The sequence below is a fragment of the Camarhynchus parvulus genome, chromosome 13 (genome assembly GCF_901933205.1).
Source record: "Camarhynchus parvulus chromosome 13, STF_HiC, whole genome shotgun sequence".
NCBI lineage: Eukaryota > Metazoa > Chordata > Aves > Passeriformes > Thraupidae > Camarhynchus > Camarhynchus parvulus.
The window spans coordinates 18,272,783-18,290,350 of NC_044583.1; the positions used below are offsets into that span (position 1 = coordinate 18,272,783).

Genomic DNA, 17,568 nt, shown 5'->3' on the forward strand with positions numbered 1-17,568 from the left:
CCTTATTTTGAATAGTGTTAATCTTATGAAGATTACAGCATGCTGGTGCTTCTGCTGCTTTTTTTCAGGATTTGACCACTACAACCCTTCTTCAGTCAAAACCAGAGCATGTTACTGGGAAGTGCAAAGGATGCTGAGTCTTGACCATTTGTCAGGAGTACTATCAGAGAACTACTGGGGGAGGTAGCACAGAGGAGGGCTGAGCAAACACTTCTGTGCCTAGGCTAATATTTACAGCACCACACTCTGCTCTTTACAGGGCTAGAGACAGACAGCAGACATTCACAGCTAATAGTAACACCTGTGCACTACAGAAATATTAACCTAATGCAAACAACCCAGCAGAAGTTGATGTCTATATTTATGGAAAACCAAATAAAAACCTCCTCCATTTCCTAGCATGAGTGCTAGTGCCCTAAACAGCTCTGGCTGCTCATTGCCAAAGAAGGTTGAGGGCTTTGACATCCATAGCAGCTACCCATAGTTTTGTGTTTCAGTCCCTGGGAAACTTGGCCACTTCTGGCTCAGACAGTTTTACTTTTTGTTCCTATGAGTAAAGAATTCAAAACTGCCCTTGTATTTTACCCTCAGTGTGGGTCACAGCAGGAAGGCCAGAGAGGTTTGGGTGTCTGTCTGATTAAGTACAGTCATACAGCTCAATGGGTAGACTATATCTTTGGTAAGAATAATTGTAAGTCATTCTACAGGAAAAGGGAACTAAGAAACTTATGATTATAAAAATTCAGGATGAGCAACGGACATGCTGAACAACATAGCTTCAGTCCAGAGGGACTTTGAGAAATGAAAGAACCGAGTTAACAGATGCCTTATGATGTTTAAGAAGGACCGTCGCATTCTGAAACAGGGCACAGCAACCCCATGCATCTTTCCTCACTAAGGACTGAGTGGATGAGAAGCAGTCCTGCTGGAAGGACCTGGAAGTTGCCATGGATACCTGTAAGATGTGATTGTGAATAAAACAACCCACACACCACACTGTATTAGGAAGAACATGGCCAGAGACTGAAAGAAGTTATTAATGTCTGCTTAGCAGTGGAGTGGCCGCACCTGGATTGCTGTGTGCAGTTTCCTGCCCCTGAAGTTCAAGGGGGATGAGGAGGAACAAGAGAGGGTCCAGTGGAGGGCTACCAAGATGGTACCACATGACCTACAAATTGATTATCAGACCTGGGCTTCTTTGAGAGACCATCTACTACCACCCTACAGCTACTTAAAGGTGAGCTGCAAAGGTGATAAACCCAAATGGCAGGTGATACAAGAAATTATGATGGCCATAAATTTCATCTTGGGTTGTTCAGGCTGAGTGATATGAAAAGCTTTTTCACTAAGGCGTTGGTGCAGTGCTAGAACAGGTTATCTAAAAGAGTCTGTACTGACTAGTACAAAGATGTTGGATCAGAAACTCTCTAAGTCCCTTTTCACCAGCTAGTTAAGGCAATGGATAGTGTGCACATGCTTGGATGACAGAAGCAATTTAAGGCATGAGCAGCTCAGAAGAAAAATTATTTGTAAAAAAGGAAAGCAAAAATACTTTTTTAAGAGAAGAAAGGAGGAGTACCTTATAACAGCGCTTAAGTCTAAATTTTTTCAGAGGCAAGAACATAGACAAAATAAGTAGTTTTAATAGTGCATTACACTATATTTTGATCCAAAGACATTTAAGTGATGCACTGTGAGCCCATTTGTCTGATCCAGATATATCCATGATGCATCTCTCCTTGTCTCAAGTGAAGCTTAATTAGCTTGTAGGACAGTGGATCTGGCAGAGGCAAAACAGACCCAGGACTTAGGGGTCGTAGCTGTTCAATGTAGTCAGAAAAATAATGTCAGGGTTTTGGAAGGGTATTTCTCAATTTAGTTCTCCCACTGAAACTTTGCTGCTTGCTCTCCTGCCTTCCTTCAATTGGAAGAACAAAAGGCAAAGATCATGGGTGGAGATAAGAAACAGGAATGAGATAAGGAATAGTAACAGCAACAATATTAATAACAAAAGGTATAAGACAAAGAAATTATTTGCACAGAAAGTCTAACAATACTCACTGGCTCTTCCCAACCATGCTTTCCCTCACCAGAAGGAACCCCTTCTCCTCAGAAGTGAGAGTTCCTTTCTCTGCCCCCAGCAATGATTTGAGGTGGTATCAAATAATATTAGGGTATTGGCCATGCCCACTCTCACTGATCTGTGCCAAAACCAGAACAGGAACCAAATCAAAGATTTTACTTTCCTGTGGGCTTGGAAGGTACTTAAACAGGTATTAATCAAGTTAAAGAACATGGATTAGATTATTTCCCCTTGTTTCAGCAGCAGTCCTGCAGCTGCTTTCCACAGTGAAATGGACTGGACTTCTATTCATTCAAGCCATGAGACAGAAGACTCAAAGCTTCATTAGGCCACAAAGATCAGTGATGCCACTCTGCTGACACCTTCACTGCCTTTCAATGCTGTGGAACACAGAACACGAACCAATAGGTTCTTATTTTAATCACTCCTGTAAATTTTCTCCTCTTTGCTTGTGAGAGAGATGGGCACATGGCAGGGCAGCAGCACAGGGGCTGTTTACTTTACAGCTTATCAGCAGCATTATGTGCTTTAGAGACTACCAGGAAAGACTGAGGTGCAAGCTGCTCCTACTGAGTCAACAGTATGCCCAGGCAGCCAGGAGGGCCAACCATGTGCTGGGGTGCATCAAGCAAAACATTGCCAGCCAGTGAAGGGAGGTGATTGTCCTGCTTTACTCTGCACTGGTGCAACCCCATCTTGAGTATTGTGTGCAGTTTTGGGCACCACAATATTAAGAAGACATTAAGCTACTAGAGACCATCCAAAGGAGGCCATGAGGGTAGAGAAGGGACTGGAGGGGAAGATTATGAGGTACAGCTCAGGTGACTTGGTTTGTTCAACCAGGAGGAGACTGAGGGGAGACCTCATTGCAGTCTTCAACATTCTTATGAGGAGAAGCAGAGGGGCGGGTGCCAATCACTTCACTCTCGTGACCAGTGACAGGATTCGAAGAAAAGACATGGAGCTGAGTCATGGAAGTTTAGGTTGGGTATCAGGGAAAGATTTTTCACCCAAAGAGCAGTTGAGCACTGGAGCAGGCTCCCCAGGACAGTGGTCACAGCGCCAAGCACCTGAGTTCAAGAAGTGTTTGAACACTGTTCGCAGGCACATCATGGGATCCTTGGCGTGTCCTGTGCAGGGCCAGGAGTCGGACTTGATGATTGTGATGGGTCTCTTCCAACTAAGCAAATGCTATTATTCTATGATTCTGATACATAGCAGGACTTTGGACCACTGCACAGAGTAGCTGTACCCAGATAGATGAGGCTTTCTTTACTAATTTTGCCCCTGGCAACAGGGTTTCTAGGATTTCCAATTTCTTTGTCTGTCCTCAGGAAAATCCTCTCTTGCCTCCCGTTCTTTCTGTTTTTTTAAAGCATCCAACAAAGTACTTGCCTGAAGAGCTATCAGCAAGAGTGTTGACAGTTGAGGAGGATACCCGAATGCACTCAGGGAGATTTTAACTGACGTTTTTTATACAGACATGAAGGTCAGCCAGCATAAATGCAAAGGGAGACGCTCTGGGCCATAGGCAATTGTGCTCCAGAAGACTAGGGCTGCTTCGGTAATGTGTTAGAAGGCTTGCCTCCGAGGTTTGGCATGCAAGCCAAATGGGTAAAACTACCCAGTTCTTTTTAGTAGCCACATATAGCACAGACACTGAATTAATTCTTGACAAACTGTTGGAAACAAGTAGTAGTCTCACAGATTGCCACAAACAACTTACATGCACCAGATTATTTTTTAATTACAGGCAAATTAATGAATTCATATTCCTTAGCCTATCCTCTTGTCTCTTTCCACACAGGTGGGTTTTTGCTTCTTCCAGGTTCCTGGTATCAGAGCCACTCTTCATGGTTTTGTCACTATTTCAACCAGTTCATGAAATAACCTGAGATATTGAAGGGTCATCTAACCCAGTGGGCCTTGAAACACATTTTTCTAAGCACTCTATCTTTGCCAAACATACTTACCTTGTTATTATTAAACTGCTCGAGTGAGTGTCAGCACAGGCAGCCAGCAGTCAGGAGAGCCACAAACCCATGGCTAAACCCCAAAGAGTAATTTATTTCCCTTCCTTTGCTAACTGGGGAATTCCCACAGCAAACCCTTAGCAGAGGCACACAAGGGGAGACATAGGCGCCATTAAACTGGAGTCATGCCAGAGGATCACTGGAGTGTTCACATCTGTTTAGTAAGGATTTTTTCCAGCTTTGTGTTTACAATCCTCCTCTACAGACAAGTCATCTACTTTTAACTCATTTGTACCAACACATAGGCGCCAGCTGGCAGTTCCAATTATCACGTTGCTTTTTGTCCACCGAACTCCAACACAGAGCACACAGATCTGTTAAAACATACCATGGCTTATCTGAACGGAATGTGGGAGGTAGTTCAGAAAAGGACGGTGTGAAAGTAGATCAACTCTATGAACTTCACATCAGGTACCAGGAACGTTTGTGTAATAAATAGCTTTAATTTGCTTCAATAAACTGCACAGAACTTGCTTAGTAACGTCCTTGTCGTGATTTATGTAGTGGATTCTCAGGATGAGCGGGTATTGCAGAGCTGATCCACTCCCAGAAGCACGGGACAAGTGCAGGAGACCCGGCTGCAATAGTGGCAAAACAGAAGCAGAACCGATTTGAATGACTCCCTATTTGTCTCATGCACAGAGAGCTTTCTAGGAAGACCTGCAGCTACATCCCAGGATCCACCTCCCAGCTTTTTGTAAGCGCCCTCCTGGTCCACTCCCTGCAGCCCCAGCCGGCCCGAAGCCGGCTGTGACCCGGGAGTACCGAGCGAGCCCGGAACGGCCCGGCCCGGCCCCGCCCGGCCCAGCTCCCCCGCACGCCCACAGTCCGCGGACCGGAAGCGGAAGCGCGCAGCGCCTCGGTGGCGGCGATGCCTCTCGCGTGGGCCCGGTCGCGTTTTTCCGGTTCCGCCGGAGCGGCGCGGGCGGCGAGTGACGGGTCCCGGGTCCTTCCGCGGCGCCGAGGGCGGCGCGGCCCCGCCCGGCCCATGGACCGGCACAAAGTGAAGCGGCAGCGTCTGGACCGGATCTGTGAAGGTGAGGCGGGGCGGGCGCCTCTCGGCAGCTGCGGCAGCAGGGGGCGGCGGGCAGCGGCACCTGCCCCCCGGCGACCCGCTGCGCGCCTGTGGGGCTGAGCGTCCGCCTGGCCGGCGGCGAGGAGGGTCCCGCCGCACGCGGAGGCGCTGCCTGCGGCCTTCTGGGAAGGGCTGGATGCTATTGACTGTCGGAGGTTCTGTGGACGTATAAGTTCTGTTCACTTAAGGGGGAAATATCATCTGGGCATGCTGGGATGGAGGGAGGGCCGGTCACTGGGGAGGAGGTATGAAGTGACTTTGTCACTCGTTTCAGGAGCCAGGAGTAAGACAGCATGCTGCTGAGCAGATCACCTCTCATATATTATTATTGATAATGCATGCTTTATTTTCCTTCATCTAAGTGGTGGTTGTGCGTTTTTTTGCTCAGCGTCTTTTCCCTGTGTTTTGTATTCATGTCTTTTGCTTTGCCTAATCTGTTCCTAAACGCTATTAGCAACTTGTTGGACTAGCAGATGAGGGTTCCAGAATTCTTGTCTGTTATGTAATCACGCCTTCTGACTTTCTTAATAGGCATACGGCCTCCTATTGTGAATGGCCCAATGCCAGCACGGCCACTGGTTGCACTCCTGGATGGACGAGATTGCACTGTGGAGATGCCCATCTTGAAGGATGTTGCTACAGTGGCATTTTGTGATGCTCAGTCAACTCAGGAAATCCATGAAAAGGTGGGCAAGAAGATGTGCAAGATTCAGAAGCAGAGCTTTGCCTCTTAGGTAACCAAACCAGATATTGATTTGGACTGGTTTTTTTAATAGGTGCTGAATGAGGCAGTAGGAGCTCTGATGTACCACACCATTACCCTTTCTCGTCAGGATCTGGAGAAATTCAAAGCCCTCAGAGTCATTGTGCGTATTGGCAGTGGCTATGACAATGTTGACATCAAATCCGCTGCAGAATTAGGTATGATGACACTGTTAGGTGTCTGTTGTGATCAGAACTGAATGTGAAATTGAACACTGTGCATCTTTTTGTGCTTTATGAGTTGAGTTTAAAAACTTCTATGTACAAAGATTTGGAGCTGCTCAGTATCAGGTATCTAGAAAGCTGACCAATAGAGGGGCTGGTAGGTAGCTTAAAAGAAAGATTCTCAGTTTTCAGATTGCTCTGCTATTGATGTTGGTGTCTTTGTTGTTGTTTGGGATTCAGGAATCTGAATATGGTGTCTAGCTAACTTTTGGTGAGGTGACTTTGGTCTTTTTGTGACCCCTGAGGAAACTGCTGTCTGAAAAAAGCTGCTTGCAAATGCTGATGCAGGATAAACTCATTGTAAATGCTTCATGAGTTTTCTTCTTAATTTTGCATATGCAAATAGGTTCTGATACAAAACTTTATTAGTTATCCCTTTAGAATCCTAGGCATGTGAAAAGCGTCTGGATCAGGTGACAAGATGATGTTATTTACTAAACAGATGGTAGTGAGACTTCTGGACCTTTTAGTCTCATAGGTGAGATGTATCACTCAAGTATCATTCCCCTTCTTTTTTAAGTTTTACAGGTGTAAGGGATTCTAAAGCTTCCTTAATGTAATGCAGGTCTTGTTAAGGTTAAATCAAATACAGGTATTAGTATATACAATTGAAATAGGCAAGCATTGCAATTTTCAGATCTGTAAGAACAGGTGAATTTCTAGTAAATGAAGAGTGTGTATTGGGGTAGTGCCTGAATTAGGTCAAAAGAACCTTTTCATTTGGATGATTCAAAGGAATAGTCTCAAGAGTTCCTGTCAAGGTCCTTGGCTTTTATCCAGCCATATTTGTGCTGAATTTGGAACCTAACCTAGTCTTAATGCTTCTCTACTTAAGGTCACCATCCATATCTTCGCTTCATTCAGATTCAAAGATTTCCCTTTTCCTCCACTGCACACTCATTAATCCAAGATGAAATGAGTCACAATTCCTTCACCATCAGACCGTTGCTTGCCACTTTTGCTGTGGAGCGACAGTGTGATGACCCTTGCGTGTGACCAGATTTGCTTTTTAATGGGCAATTAATGGTTATTTTCATGCTTAGCCAGGCCTTTTAATTCATTCAGAGGTAAGATACTGTTCCTTGTGTGTTCTGAATCCTCAGACCAAAGGGCTGTTGTCTGTGTTTGTGGTTTATTACATTTAGGTATAATACTGTATGTTAACACAATCTGTGTCTGGCTGTGTAACAGATGAATGCATGGGGCTTGTCTAGAGTTGAATGAGATGGCAACCAGTGAGATTAAGAGAAACTGGTTTTTTCTATCACCCCTACTCATGTCCTCTGAGTTGTCTGTGTGGCATTATGGCAAAATTGGAAATAGTTTGATAGAGAAAAACAGGTGGATATCTGGGGTTGTCTGTGGCCATTGCTCTCCTAATTCTCATGGGAAAGCATGGTCTGAGTTTAGCCAAATGTCTCCTCTGACTAGGCTTATGAAACAATGATGCCTTCAACCATTGCCTAGATTTTGTTTCCAGTTTTTACCTAGGTGGTGGACTTTTGAGGTAGAAGAGTTGCCTTGGTTTGGCAAGTGGCTAGGGTTATATTTGGGAATAGACCATTTTTCCATCTAATTATTTTTATTTCTTTGCTGGTTTGTCAAATGAAGGATAGCAGGAATGAAATTGTATGTTTCCAGCCTCCCCCCTCCTATTTTTTTTCATAGATTGCTCAGAACTTCAACCAGATTTTTATACAGAGTTCCATCTTTCCCTTTTCTGATAGTAATTTATGCTTCTAGGACTTCAATTCTGTTTGCATTACTAATTTACTTGATAGTTGTAGCCATGGGTTTTATGGTCCTTGTGTTTATATGTTATTCTAGAGTGGGAGTGTTATGTGTTGTTATTTTTAAGCTTAACTTCAAGTGGATTTAGAGAAGCTCCTGGGACTTCTGTCTGCATTTAATGAGTTAGTTACTTATTGTTGCTCCTGGGGAGGCTGATGCTTGCAGTGAGCATCTGGACCATGAGGCATGAGGAGCTCAGCCATTTGTCTCAATTCTTCTGCAGAATGCCTGTTAATTTGTCAGGAGTATCTGTGGAAGGAGTGCATCTTTTTAAATGCAGGTCTTTTAAAACAGTTAGTTGCTTGTATCACTTGTATGGCCCAGTTTTCTCATTTCAGCTTGTTTGTTTTTCTGCTGAGTGTGTTAATCAAATACATATTTATAAGGAAGGAATGGTATTTTCTGGGGGAAATTCTGGGGGATTGAAAAGACGGCTGGTCATCTATGTTGTTGCAGAATGATGTTCTGAAATGAATCCTGTGTTTCTTGAGTTCTGGAGTATTCAATTATCTTTTGGCATTTGTGCTTAAAGAGCTTTATGTTGGTTTAGGATTGTGATGCTAAAAATCTTATATGACCTCTATGGCTTTGCAGGCATTGCCGTTTGCAACATCCCTTCCTCCTCAGTAGAGGAGACTGCTGACTCTACGCTCTGCCACATCTTGAACCTCTATCGCCGTGTTACTTGGCTACATCAGGCTCTGCGGGAAGGGAATCGAGCCTCAAGCGTAGAACAGATTCGGGAGGTAGCTGGAGGTGCTGTGCGTATCCGTGGGGAGACGTTGGGCATCATTGGACTCGGTAAGTGATGGGAATTGTTAGACTGAAAAGAGAACTGTGAACGTTTTTGGGAAGCTAAGAGTCACATACTGAGAAAAGTGATAATTCTACAACTGTTCTTTGTGAAACACACTGACTCCTAAGGAATGTTAGTACCCTATTCTGGATATCTTCAAGAGCTGGGTATATGTCAGGGGATTGGTTACTCTTTTTTTGATTCCAGATGGTTAGAAGAATTGGAACATTTATACAGCTCTTCTCAGAGACTGTTTCCCTCTGTGCTAAGTACTGTATCAGTAGCAAAACTGCCTGAAAGGTGTTTCCTTCTCCAAGTTCTTGTAGCCAGATTATTATCTCTGTCTCAGAGTCTAGATTTGTTTTGAAAACAGAACTGCTTCTTGACTACGCTCTGGCTATTGCATGGGGAAGAACTAGAATTAGCTGCATAGGAGCAGCACTGAATAGCCTCCTCTGGATCCCTATGGCAATCCTAGGGGTTTCCAGGGCTGCAGTACCTTGGGCCCTGGTAGTAAACTTCAGTGTAGGCTCCCTGTCTACCCCAGTATCTTGTCTTTGAAGTTTGTTTTACCTTTCCTTGATGATTGTGGGTTTTCTTTTGTGAAGGCCGAGTTGGACAGGCAGTGGCTCTGCGAGCCAAGTCCTTTGGCTTCAACGTGATTTTCTATGATCCCTATCTGCCGGATGGAGTGGAGCGATCCTTGGGTTTACAGCGAGTAGGAACCCTGCAGGATCTACTAATGCACAGCGATTGCATCACATTGCACTGCAGCCTGAATGAACATAACCATCACCTCATCAATGACTTCACTATTAAACAGGTGCAGCAGGAGCTTGATTTCCCCCACAGAGCACTGTGGAAATGAATGCAAACCAAAACTGCTGCTTTCACAGAGGCTGAGAGCGTGTGAATCCTGCTGCCTCTGTTGTGTGCCTCCTGCTGCCTTTGGAGGCTGGGAGCGTGTGGATCTGGGTGCCTGTGCTTTGTGCTGTATAGAATTTTATGTTAAGAGAAGAATAGGATTGGCTCTTCTTGCAAAGTAGTTTCCTTTATAAAGAATACTTTAGGTGGTTCCATAATTTCAAATTATCTTTAAAATAATTTACTGCACTGGTTAGAGATAGATGTGGCATGGCTGGGACTGTGTACATTGTTTCACACAGTGGTGCCAAAGCCTCTCTGCCCAAGCCCACTGCAAAGCCAGTCTCAGGCTAAGCAGTCTATGCATGCTTTCCAGTGCTATTATGAGAGACATTTGGACATTGTAGTCCAGTTTTGTGTAGCTAGATACTTGAGTCATGGTTCCTATCCTCTCTTTTTTTTTTTTTTAATGTAGTAGGATGAATATGGAGTGCAGAATTTGAGAGTTCCACTTTTGCCCTTATTGTCTTATGGTTTTGTTTGTTGATTTTTAGAGCAAATTTCTCAAGCATTGCTTGCAGGCATTTCCCCTGTGGGAAGCTTTGCAGTGAAAGCACTCCTAGTTCCTCCAGACCTCATCTAGTCACTGCAGACTCCTGCTCATTTCCAGTAGATTTCCCAAGATTCACTTCGCTTCCATGAAAGGTCTCGTTCTCAATGCATGTACTGTTTTTCTTCTTTCAGATGCGTCAGGGCTGCTTCTTAGTGAACACAGCCCGGGGAGGGCTGGTAGATGAGAAAGCCTTAGCACAAGCCTTGAAAGAGGGGAGAATCAGAGGAACAGCATTGGATGTGCATGAGTCTGAGCCTTTCAGGTAATGTTGTACCTGCATGCCTGCTGCTATCTGGTGGTTCACCTAAACTGGATGGTTCTTTTGGCGGTTTGGTGGGTTTGGGGTTTTTTGGTGGTTTTTGTTGTTATTTGGCTTACAGATGGGGTTATCACTTCTGGAAAAAAAACCTTCTTCTTCCCCCCAGTTTTGCTCAGGGGCCGTTAAAAGATGCACCCAATGTTATCTGCACCCCTCACACTGCTTGGTACAGTGAACAGGCTTCCATTGAATCCAGAGAAGATGCAGCTAAAGAGATCCGTAGAGCTATTACAGGTAATGAAGAAGATTTGCAGCTGCTGCTGAATTTTGTTAGTTCACTGCAAGGATTATGCTGATTGCTCTGAAAACTTAGACTCATTAAGTGGTTTCTGGGACTGGAGTGTAAGTTGATAATTGTATCTCTGGCTTCTGAGAATTCTTGTACCTAGTGCCAGAGTGGCTCTTTCCCTGGGAAAGCCTTTTTATCCACATCTTCTGAATCCTTTGCAATAATTCCTTTGACAGTTTTACTGTATGTTTTTTTCCTTGAGTAGTACATGTTGTCTCTTGAAAAAGGTGAGGCTTGGCAGTTGCAGTTTGTGGCAATAATTTTTACCTCATCATAGAAGTGGGAGGAAAAGATCAGTTTCTTGCCATCCCCAGACACCAGATGATTAGAGGAGAGTCTCCTGTATCCAGTGTGTCCTGTGGAAGTGGATGAAAAGATTTTGCGCTTTTCCTTTCTACTTTCCTTTGTAAATGCTGCAGGGAACAAGTCTCTCCTACCTGTTTTCTGGTTTTTTTTTTTTTGTCATTCTTGGTGCCCTTGCAGGTCATATACCTGACGCTTTGAGAAACTGTGTTAATAAGGAGTACTTGCTGTTAGCAGCTCAGTGGTCCAGTATTGATCCTGCAACTGTCCACCCAGAACTCAACGGAGCTGCAGCTTACAGGTGAGATACATAGGTTATCCAAGCATATCTTCCTGCTGAAGTAGGCCAGGGGGTTTGAGAACTGCTTGTACCTGCAAACGGGTATGTCTCTGTTCCTATACACTCTATTTGAGTTCTTTCCCGAAACTTAACAGCAGCACTTCTAAAGGTGTACGAGTATTTAACATGTACTTGGTCATATTGAGTTCCAGCTGCATATTGGTCAATATTTCCAAATCCTTGGAAGACATGCCCAAGAGATACCCTAATATAAGAAAGCCTGCTGAATGTCCTAAAAAAGGTCTGCAGCTCTACATTAGAAGTTGTGCATAGCATTAGGGTTATATAAAAACAAAGCACAGTTCTTACATGTAGCCCAGATGCGGACTGTTACTGAGTCACTGTTCCAGTGGATTTGTTCAGTAGTCTAAACAGAGTGCATTATCTGTTACAAACCTGTAAAGTGATTGTGGACAGGTTGCTTCCCTTCTGTTTGTCTCCCATCTGCAAAGGTAGGAAATATATTTTCCTTCCTTCTATGAGAGATCTAGATAAGTTGAGATGTATTTAGGGAGAGGGCATAGGGAAGCAGAATGGAAGTGATGGAAGAATAGTTCATTAGCAATTCATGACTGTCACTCTCCTATTTTTCATCTTGCATCTAGCTGTTTTATTAGTTCGGCCTCTTACTTCTTCTGTCTTGGAGCCCAATGAAGGATAACTGCAGCTTACACCCTTCCTGCAGATGGGGACGGAATTCCCAGGCCTCCAGGTGCCTTCATAGAGTGCCTCACAGTATTTTCAACTGGAGATAAATTTTGTATCTGTTTTCAAATGCTTAGTATGTGACCTCAAACTGTCTAGGTCTGTCTGCAAACAGGTGTCATTTGGCATTAGGATACCACTGCTACTCCTCAGCTCTGGAGACTTTTCCTGTGTTCTATCTCAGAGCGTTTCTGTTAGAAAGAGGGATCTGTTTTCAGCACGTCTGAGGGCATGGCTCCTTTTCCTTCGAATAACTCTGTTGGACAAGCTTGTAATTTCTATGTTTTTGTTGGTTTTAGGTTTCCTCCAGGAGTAGTGGGAGTAGCCAACCCTGGGCTACCAGAACCACCAGTAGTGGAAGGGATTGTAGCTCATGGGATCCCTCCTGTTTCTCACTCTGCACCACGTACTCCTTCCCCAGGAGAGACAAGCAAACTGGATGCAGACAGAGAGATTCCTGCTGACCAATAGCAGCATGTTTCTCTCCTCTCCTTTGGCAGCAGAAAAAAGTAGGAGGGCATCTCCTCCTAGGACCTTTTTAACACCCTACAGACACTGTTTCCTGTTCACATGGGACAGGAGAATGCATTTCCTTGCCGACAGACTTTAGCTCTTGCCTTTATTTTGTAACCTTTTAGTTATAATTTCTTGATGAATCTTTCTCCTTCTCTGGGGCGTGGCAGCAGTGACCTTGCCTCCCATTGGCTTAATGAATCAGTTCTCCCATGTATCTGCTTCAGTTGTCTGTGACAGGGAACTGTCTTTGTGTGCTTGAAAATGGAAGTGAAGCCACCTGATCAGGGATGGTCCTTGGTGGTTCAAACGTAAATGCACACTTTTCAGTTGTGACTTGTAGCTTTAATTTAATTTGGCTGAACCTCTTTTAAGTGTAGCCATGGGGAATATTAGAAAAAAATATTAGTGAATTGGAGAAGTTGTGATTATTGTCTTCATTATGCCCTTGATAAAAGGCAGCCAGGCTAAGCTCTCTGTGTTACTTTGCTTGTTTTAATTAACATTTCCTGTGAGAACAGGCATAGCGCAGGCACTGTTAATTCTTGACCGTACACAGTTTTCTCTATGCAGTTCTAGGCCTGAAGTTAAAAGTAGCACTGTCAAAGCCAGCTTTTTAAATAGTTTGGAAGGGATTAAAATGTCATCAAATGTATTTTGGTGGCAACCATGTTTGTGAGGCTTCAGATTTTTTCACCCTGGAGTCTATAACTTGGAGAAGGTAAGAAAATGCTGAAATAGGAAAAGCATGCACTGAGAGACAGCAAGTAGCAATAATGTGCAGCTGCAGTTGCTGGTTCTTCACACAAAGTACCTCGTAGTCTATGGCAGTGTTTATCCACAAGGGATCCATCACACTAGAATTCTAAGCTTTAAGATACAGATTTTTTTTTTTCTTTTTGCATAATTGCATCAGCTAGAAGTAACATCTCACTTGTCTGTGCTGGTGGAGAAGGCAGCTTTTAACAGTCAGGAAAAAGTTTATCACCCAGAAGGTGACTAACCACTGGAATAGACTCCCCAAGGAGGCTAGCACAGCACCAAGCCTATCTGAGTTCAAAGAGTATTTGGACAATGCTTGTGGGTACATTGTGGGATTCTTGGAGTGTCTTGTGCAAGGCCAGGAGATGGACTCCATGATCCTGATGGCTCTCTTCCAACTCAGCATAGTTTATAATTTTGTGATATACTGCATCTCTATAGCAGGGCAGGACAGCAGGGCAACGCAAGACAGCAGTTTGTTTTACATGAATAGGCTTTGTGATACTAAAAGGAGAATTAATACTTGCAGTTTTCCACCTGAAGCCAAGGCAGGATTGTTGCTGGCAAGTCTCCATTTCACAAATGACTGAATATGAATTGCTTCTTTAAGGGGTGTGGAGTCTTTGGCAAAGAGGTTCCACAGGAGAATATTTTTCTTTAATTTCACATCTTCCTTTAATTTCATCTTGTTACACTTCAGTTGTAGTCTTTCCATGCGCAAGATGTAACAATATCTGATTGATTTGTTTATGTTGTTTGGATATATTAAAGTAGGTGCTGTATGGGAGGCATACCCTATGTGTGGGTTTCTCTGCCTCCCTTGATTATTCTCTCTGTTGTGTGTCTGTGACTGGAAGCTGAACAGATGGGAACAGACTGGTGAAAGAACTTGAAGTATGGACAAAATCTTCTGTTTAGGCTGTTTAGTTTAGGAAGGTGAGCAAAGCTTTCAGAATAACTAAGTTCTCAGATTTTTTTTTTTCCTGGTTTAAATTTTTTTTCCAATACTGCCTTCTCTATAGTGGCTTACTACTAACACAGTGATTCATTCCTTTCTCCTCCCCTTCTCCGCTCAGAAATTCAAGAAAGGAAAATAGTCAAGAAGTAAACTTCAGGTGTTTTCTTACAAAATTTACACTTGAGCTGTTTAGTATTAGTGAGATAATACTAGTTTTCTAGTGCTGAGTGTCTTTTTTTGATAAGATATTTGTCTCAGTGAAGATTCTTGGCTTCTGGGTTTTTGTGGATGATTCTGATTCTACTTCAAATTCATATACCTCCTTGGCTGCTCAGGTCTAGCAGATCAGACTGAGACTGGTGGTAGGCATGAGTTACAGGAGAACTTTTTCTGAACAAAAGCCTGGAGCTCAGAAGCCCGTTGATTGCAGGTGTACCTAAAATAACCATCAGTGCTCTCCTGAATTCTCTAATCTCTAGAAAATGCAGATTTCACAAGCTGCTGGCTCAGAAAGTTCTTTTGACAGGCAGGTGTGGAAAAGTTTTCAGAGAGCTCATCTTCTATTACCACATTGGGGAAGCAGTCTGTCAATAACTACTCTTTATTTGCTGCTGAAAATTCCTGCCCTGCTTAGGGGTTCAGGACTGAGATTATTTTGTGGTAAGGGGCTTCTAGTTACGAGCTTTGAGGATCAGAGTACATTGACCTTGTCTTTTCTAGAGGACAATGCAAGATAGATTTATTTTTTTAGAAGAGGCAATTTATTTTTTTTCTTTGTTACTGCAAGTATCTCTATAGACAGTCAAATAACTGAGCAGAGAAAGAGTAGAAAAATTTCATTTGGGGGAAACATGAGTTTCTCAGTTCATATTTTTGGTGGCTAGCTACACTAGTGACTAGTAAGCATAGGAATTAAATGACTGATGATGTAAGAAATATTTCCAGTTATGGGTACCAAGGAGTTGAAGCTGACAGCATTGATAGTGGCTCTGTTCTATCCAATACAATGTACACTCGTTATTGGATATGATGGTAATTTTACTCTTGGTTAAAGCCACAGCAGAAAATGTTGAGGTAAAAATGAAGAGAACCCTCGTCTTGTCCTCAAAGAAGGACTCTCTTTGCATTTATAGGATTACTCTGCTTGTGTGCTGTTTGTACCTCTGCTGACAGCCTGAACCTATTATCACCAGACAAAGGCTGTTCTGAATGGATAGCTCAAAGAAAAATTTACTGGTACTAAAGCATCCTGAGGTCTTCTTTCCCCGAGTGCCAAGTACTTTGTCAGCACTCTTTGTTGTGCGATACACTGAACTTGCAGCTCCCCCTTCCAAGCTTAGTGCAGTATACAGAAATGGAGTGACTTTTTTTTTAATGCCTTCTTTCAGAACTAGTGCAGAGCTTTAATCCCAAAGAACAGGAGTCTGCCAGGGTGAGGCAGGTGTTGTTCCCTAGCCGCACTAATCTGCTTACAGGAGGTGCTCACACTATCCCAAGGTACATTCTGTTTGTCAGGGTCACTGCTGCTGACCAGCTTTTTTTATAGAGGACTCAGAGTTTCAGAAATATATTTTTGTAGACAATGATTAAACTGTGAAACATTGAAATAAAGCATGTAAACAAAAATTTACAGCACTGTCCTCTGTACAGATGTTTTCCTCACTTCAGTTCTCTCCTGGCTCATTAGAAAATGTTTGATTACTGATCTTGGATATATTTTAATAAAGTTCTTCAAAGAACATGGCTGCTGTCTATGGAAGGGGTAGCCTTAGATACAGTTTTGAAAAGGAGGGTTGAAAACCTGTACAGGTGAGTGTCCGCATCTCAAATTATTTAAATTCCACAAAATCGGTCCCTGGATCAGCCACTCTGGAAAATTACTTTCTTTCTATGCTGTAGCATTGACCATCACTCAAGGCTGTGCAGGTGGCAGTCTGGAGAAGAAGCCATGTTCAGTGCCTAAGGGACACCTTTGGATGTAGGGTGCTGTTACTTACCTGATTTCTCACAAGCTGAAATTGTGATATCTGTTTTGCAGCCATTTAAGTATGTAGTTTAGCAGCAGTAGCTGTCTTTACCCTTTCACAGTAAAGCAGTATTTGAAATTAACACACAGCTTATGAAACTAATTTTTCTAACTTGTAGTAGAGGTTGATGCAACAGAATTAGCATAGAAAAGTTGTTAGGTATTTTTAAAATTGAATTTAATTCATGTTTTATGACCTATGCTGTCTGGGTCAATTATTAATGACACTTAGACAGCCCCTAGTACTGGTGAATTTTATCACTGTTGGCCCACCTGGTGCTGTATGCTATTGGAATATCCAGCACCATGCTTGGGAGATGGGAAATGCTGGTCTGCTTTATCACAACAATGGGAGTCTGAACTGGTGGAATGGGAAGGGGCATAGGAGCACTTGGAATCTTTCACATGGTGGTACTATTTGTGGTGCACAGCTGATAGTATTACTGTTTCAGTAAAGAAACTTAAGACATGAGGACAAAGACTGGTCTTCAAAGAACGTAGCAGTGATCTTGGATTTACCATGGCACTCACTTAGACGTAAGACATAATGGCTCTACTACCATTCAGTAATGTTTCATGTAAGTACTGTACTTAAAAAGAAAAACAGGGGAGGGGAGTTAGTAAATCTAATGGTGTGTAGTAAGTCAAAACTCAGAGATGCTGTACAGCACAGGAGGAGAGCACGGAGTCTAGTGCCACTGATACTTCGAAGTTTTGTGTAGTTGTTCAACTGGTATTGGGCATTGCCTTACCCATGTTCCAGTCAGTACATTGCATCCCTTTAACTAGAAAGTAACAAAGAGGAAATGTCATCCGCTTAAAACAACTGGGCACAATCATTTGAATAAATGGAAGTGAAAGCAAGCAAGTTGTCTGTGCTATTGCTAATTCAGTGTCAAACGGGAGTCTGCCAGAGTGAAGAAACAATATGTGCAAAAGAGCAACCTACTTTCACAAGAGTATGCTTGTGCTGGTATGGAGTATAGTATCTGCTCCTCATTACAGTTTCTAGCACTGCTAGAAACTCTAATGCCTTTACTGCAAAAGCAGAAACAGATGTAACATCACATGTCATTTTTCTAACTATAGGATGCTTAAGTATTTTGTGGTT

General features: G+C 43.2%; 1 protein-coding gene across 1 annotated transcript; it reads left to right on the top strand.

Moving 5' to 3' along the window:
* The first annotated feature begins 4,984 nt into the window (after positions 1-4,984).
* Positions 4,985-17,523, top strand: LOC115908647 (C-terminal-binding protein 2). The gene is made up of 9 exons (XM_030957400.1): positions 4,985-5,153; positions 5,723-5,877; positions 5,968-6,112; positions 8,564-8,770; positions 9,374-9,588; positions 10,374-10,504; positions 10,668-10,795; positions 11,334-11,454; positions 12,498-17,523. The coding sequence occupies exons 1-9, from the start codon at positions 4,988-4,990 to the stop codon at positions 12,667-12,669; spliced, it is 1,440 nt and encodes a 479-aa protein (XP_030813260.1). The 5' UTR covers positions 4,985-4,987; the 3' UTR covers positions 12,670-17,523.
* The last annotated feature ends 45 nt before the right edge of the window (positions 17,524-17,568 follow it).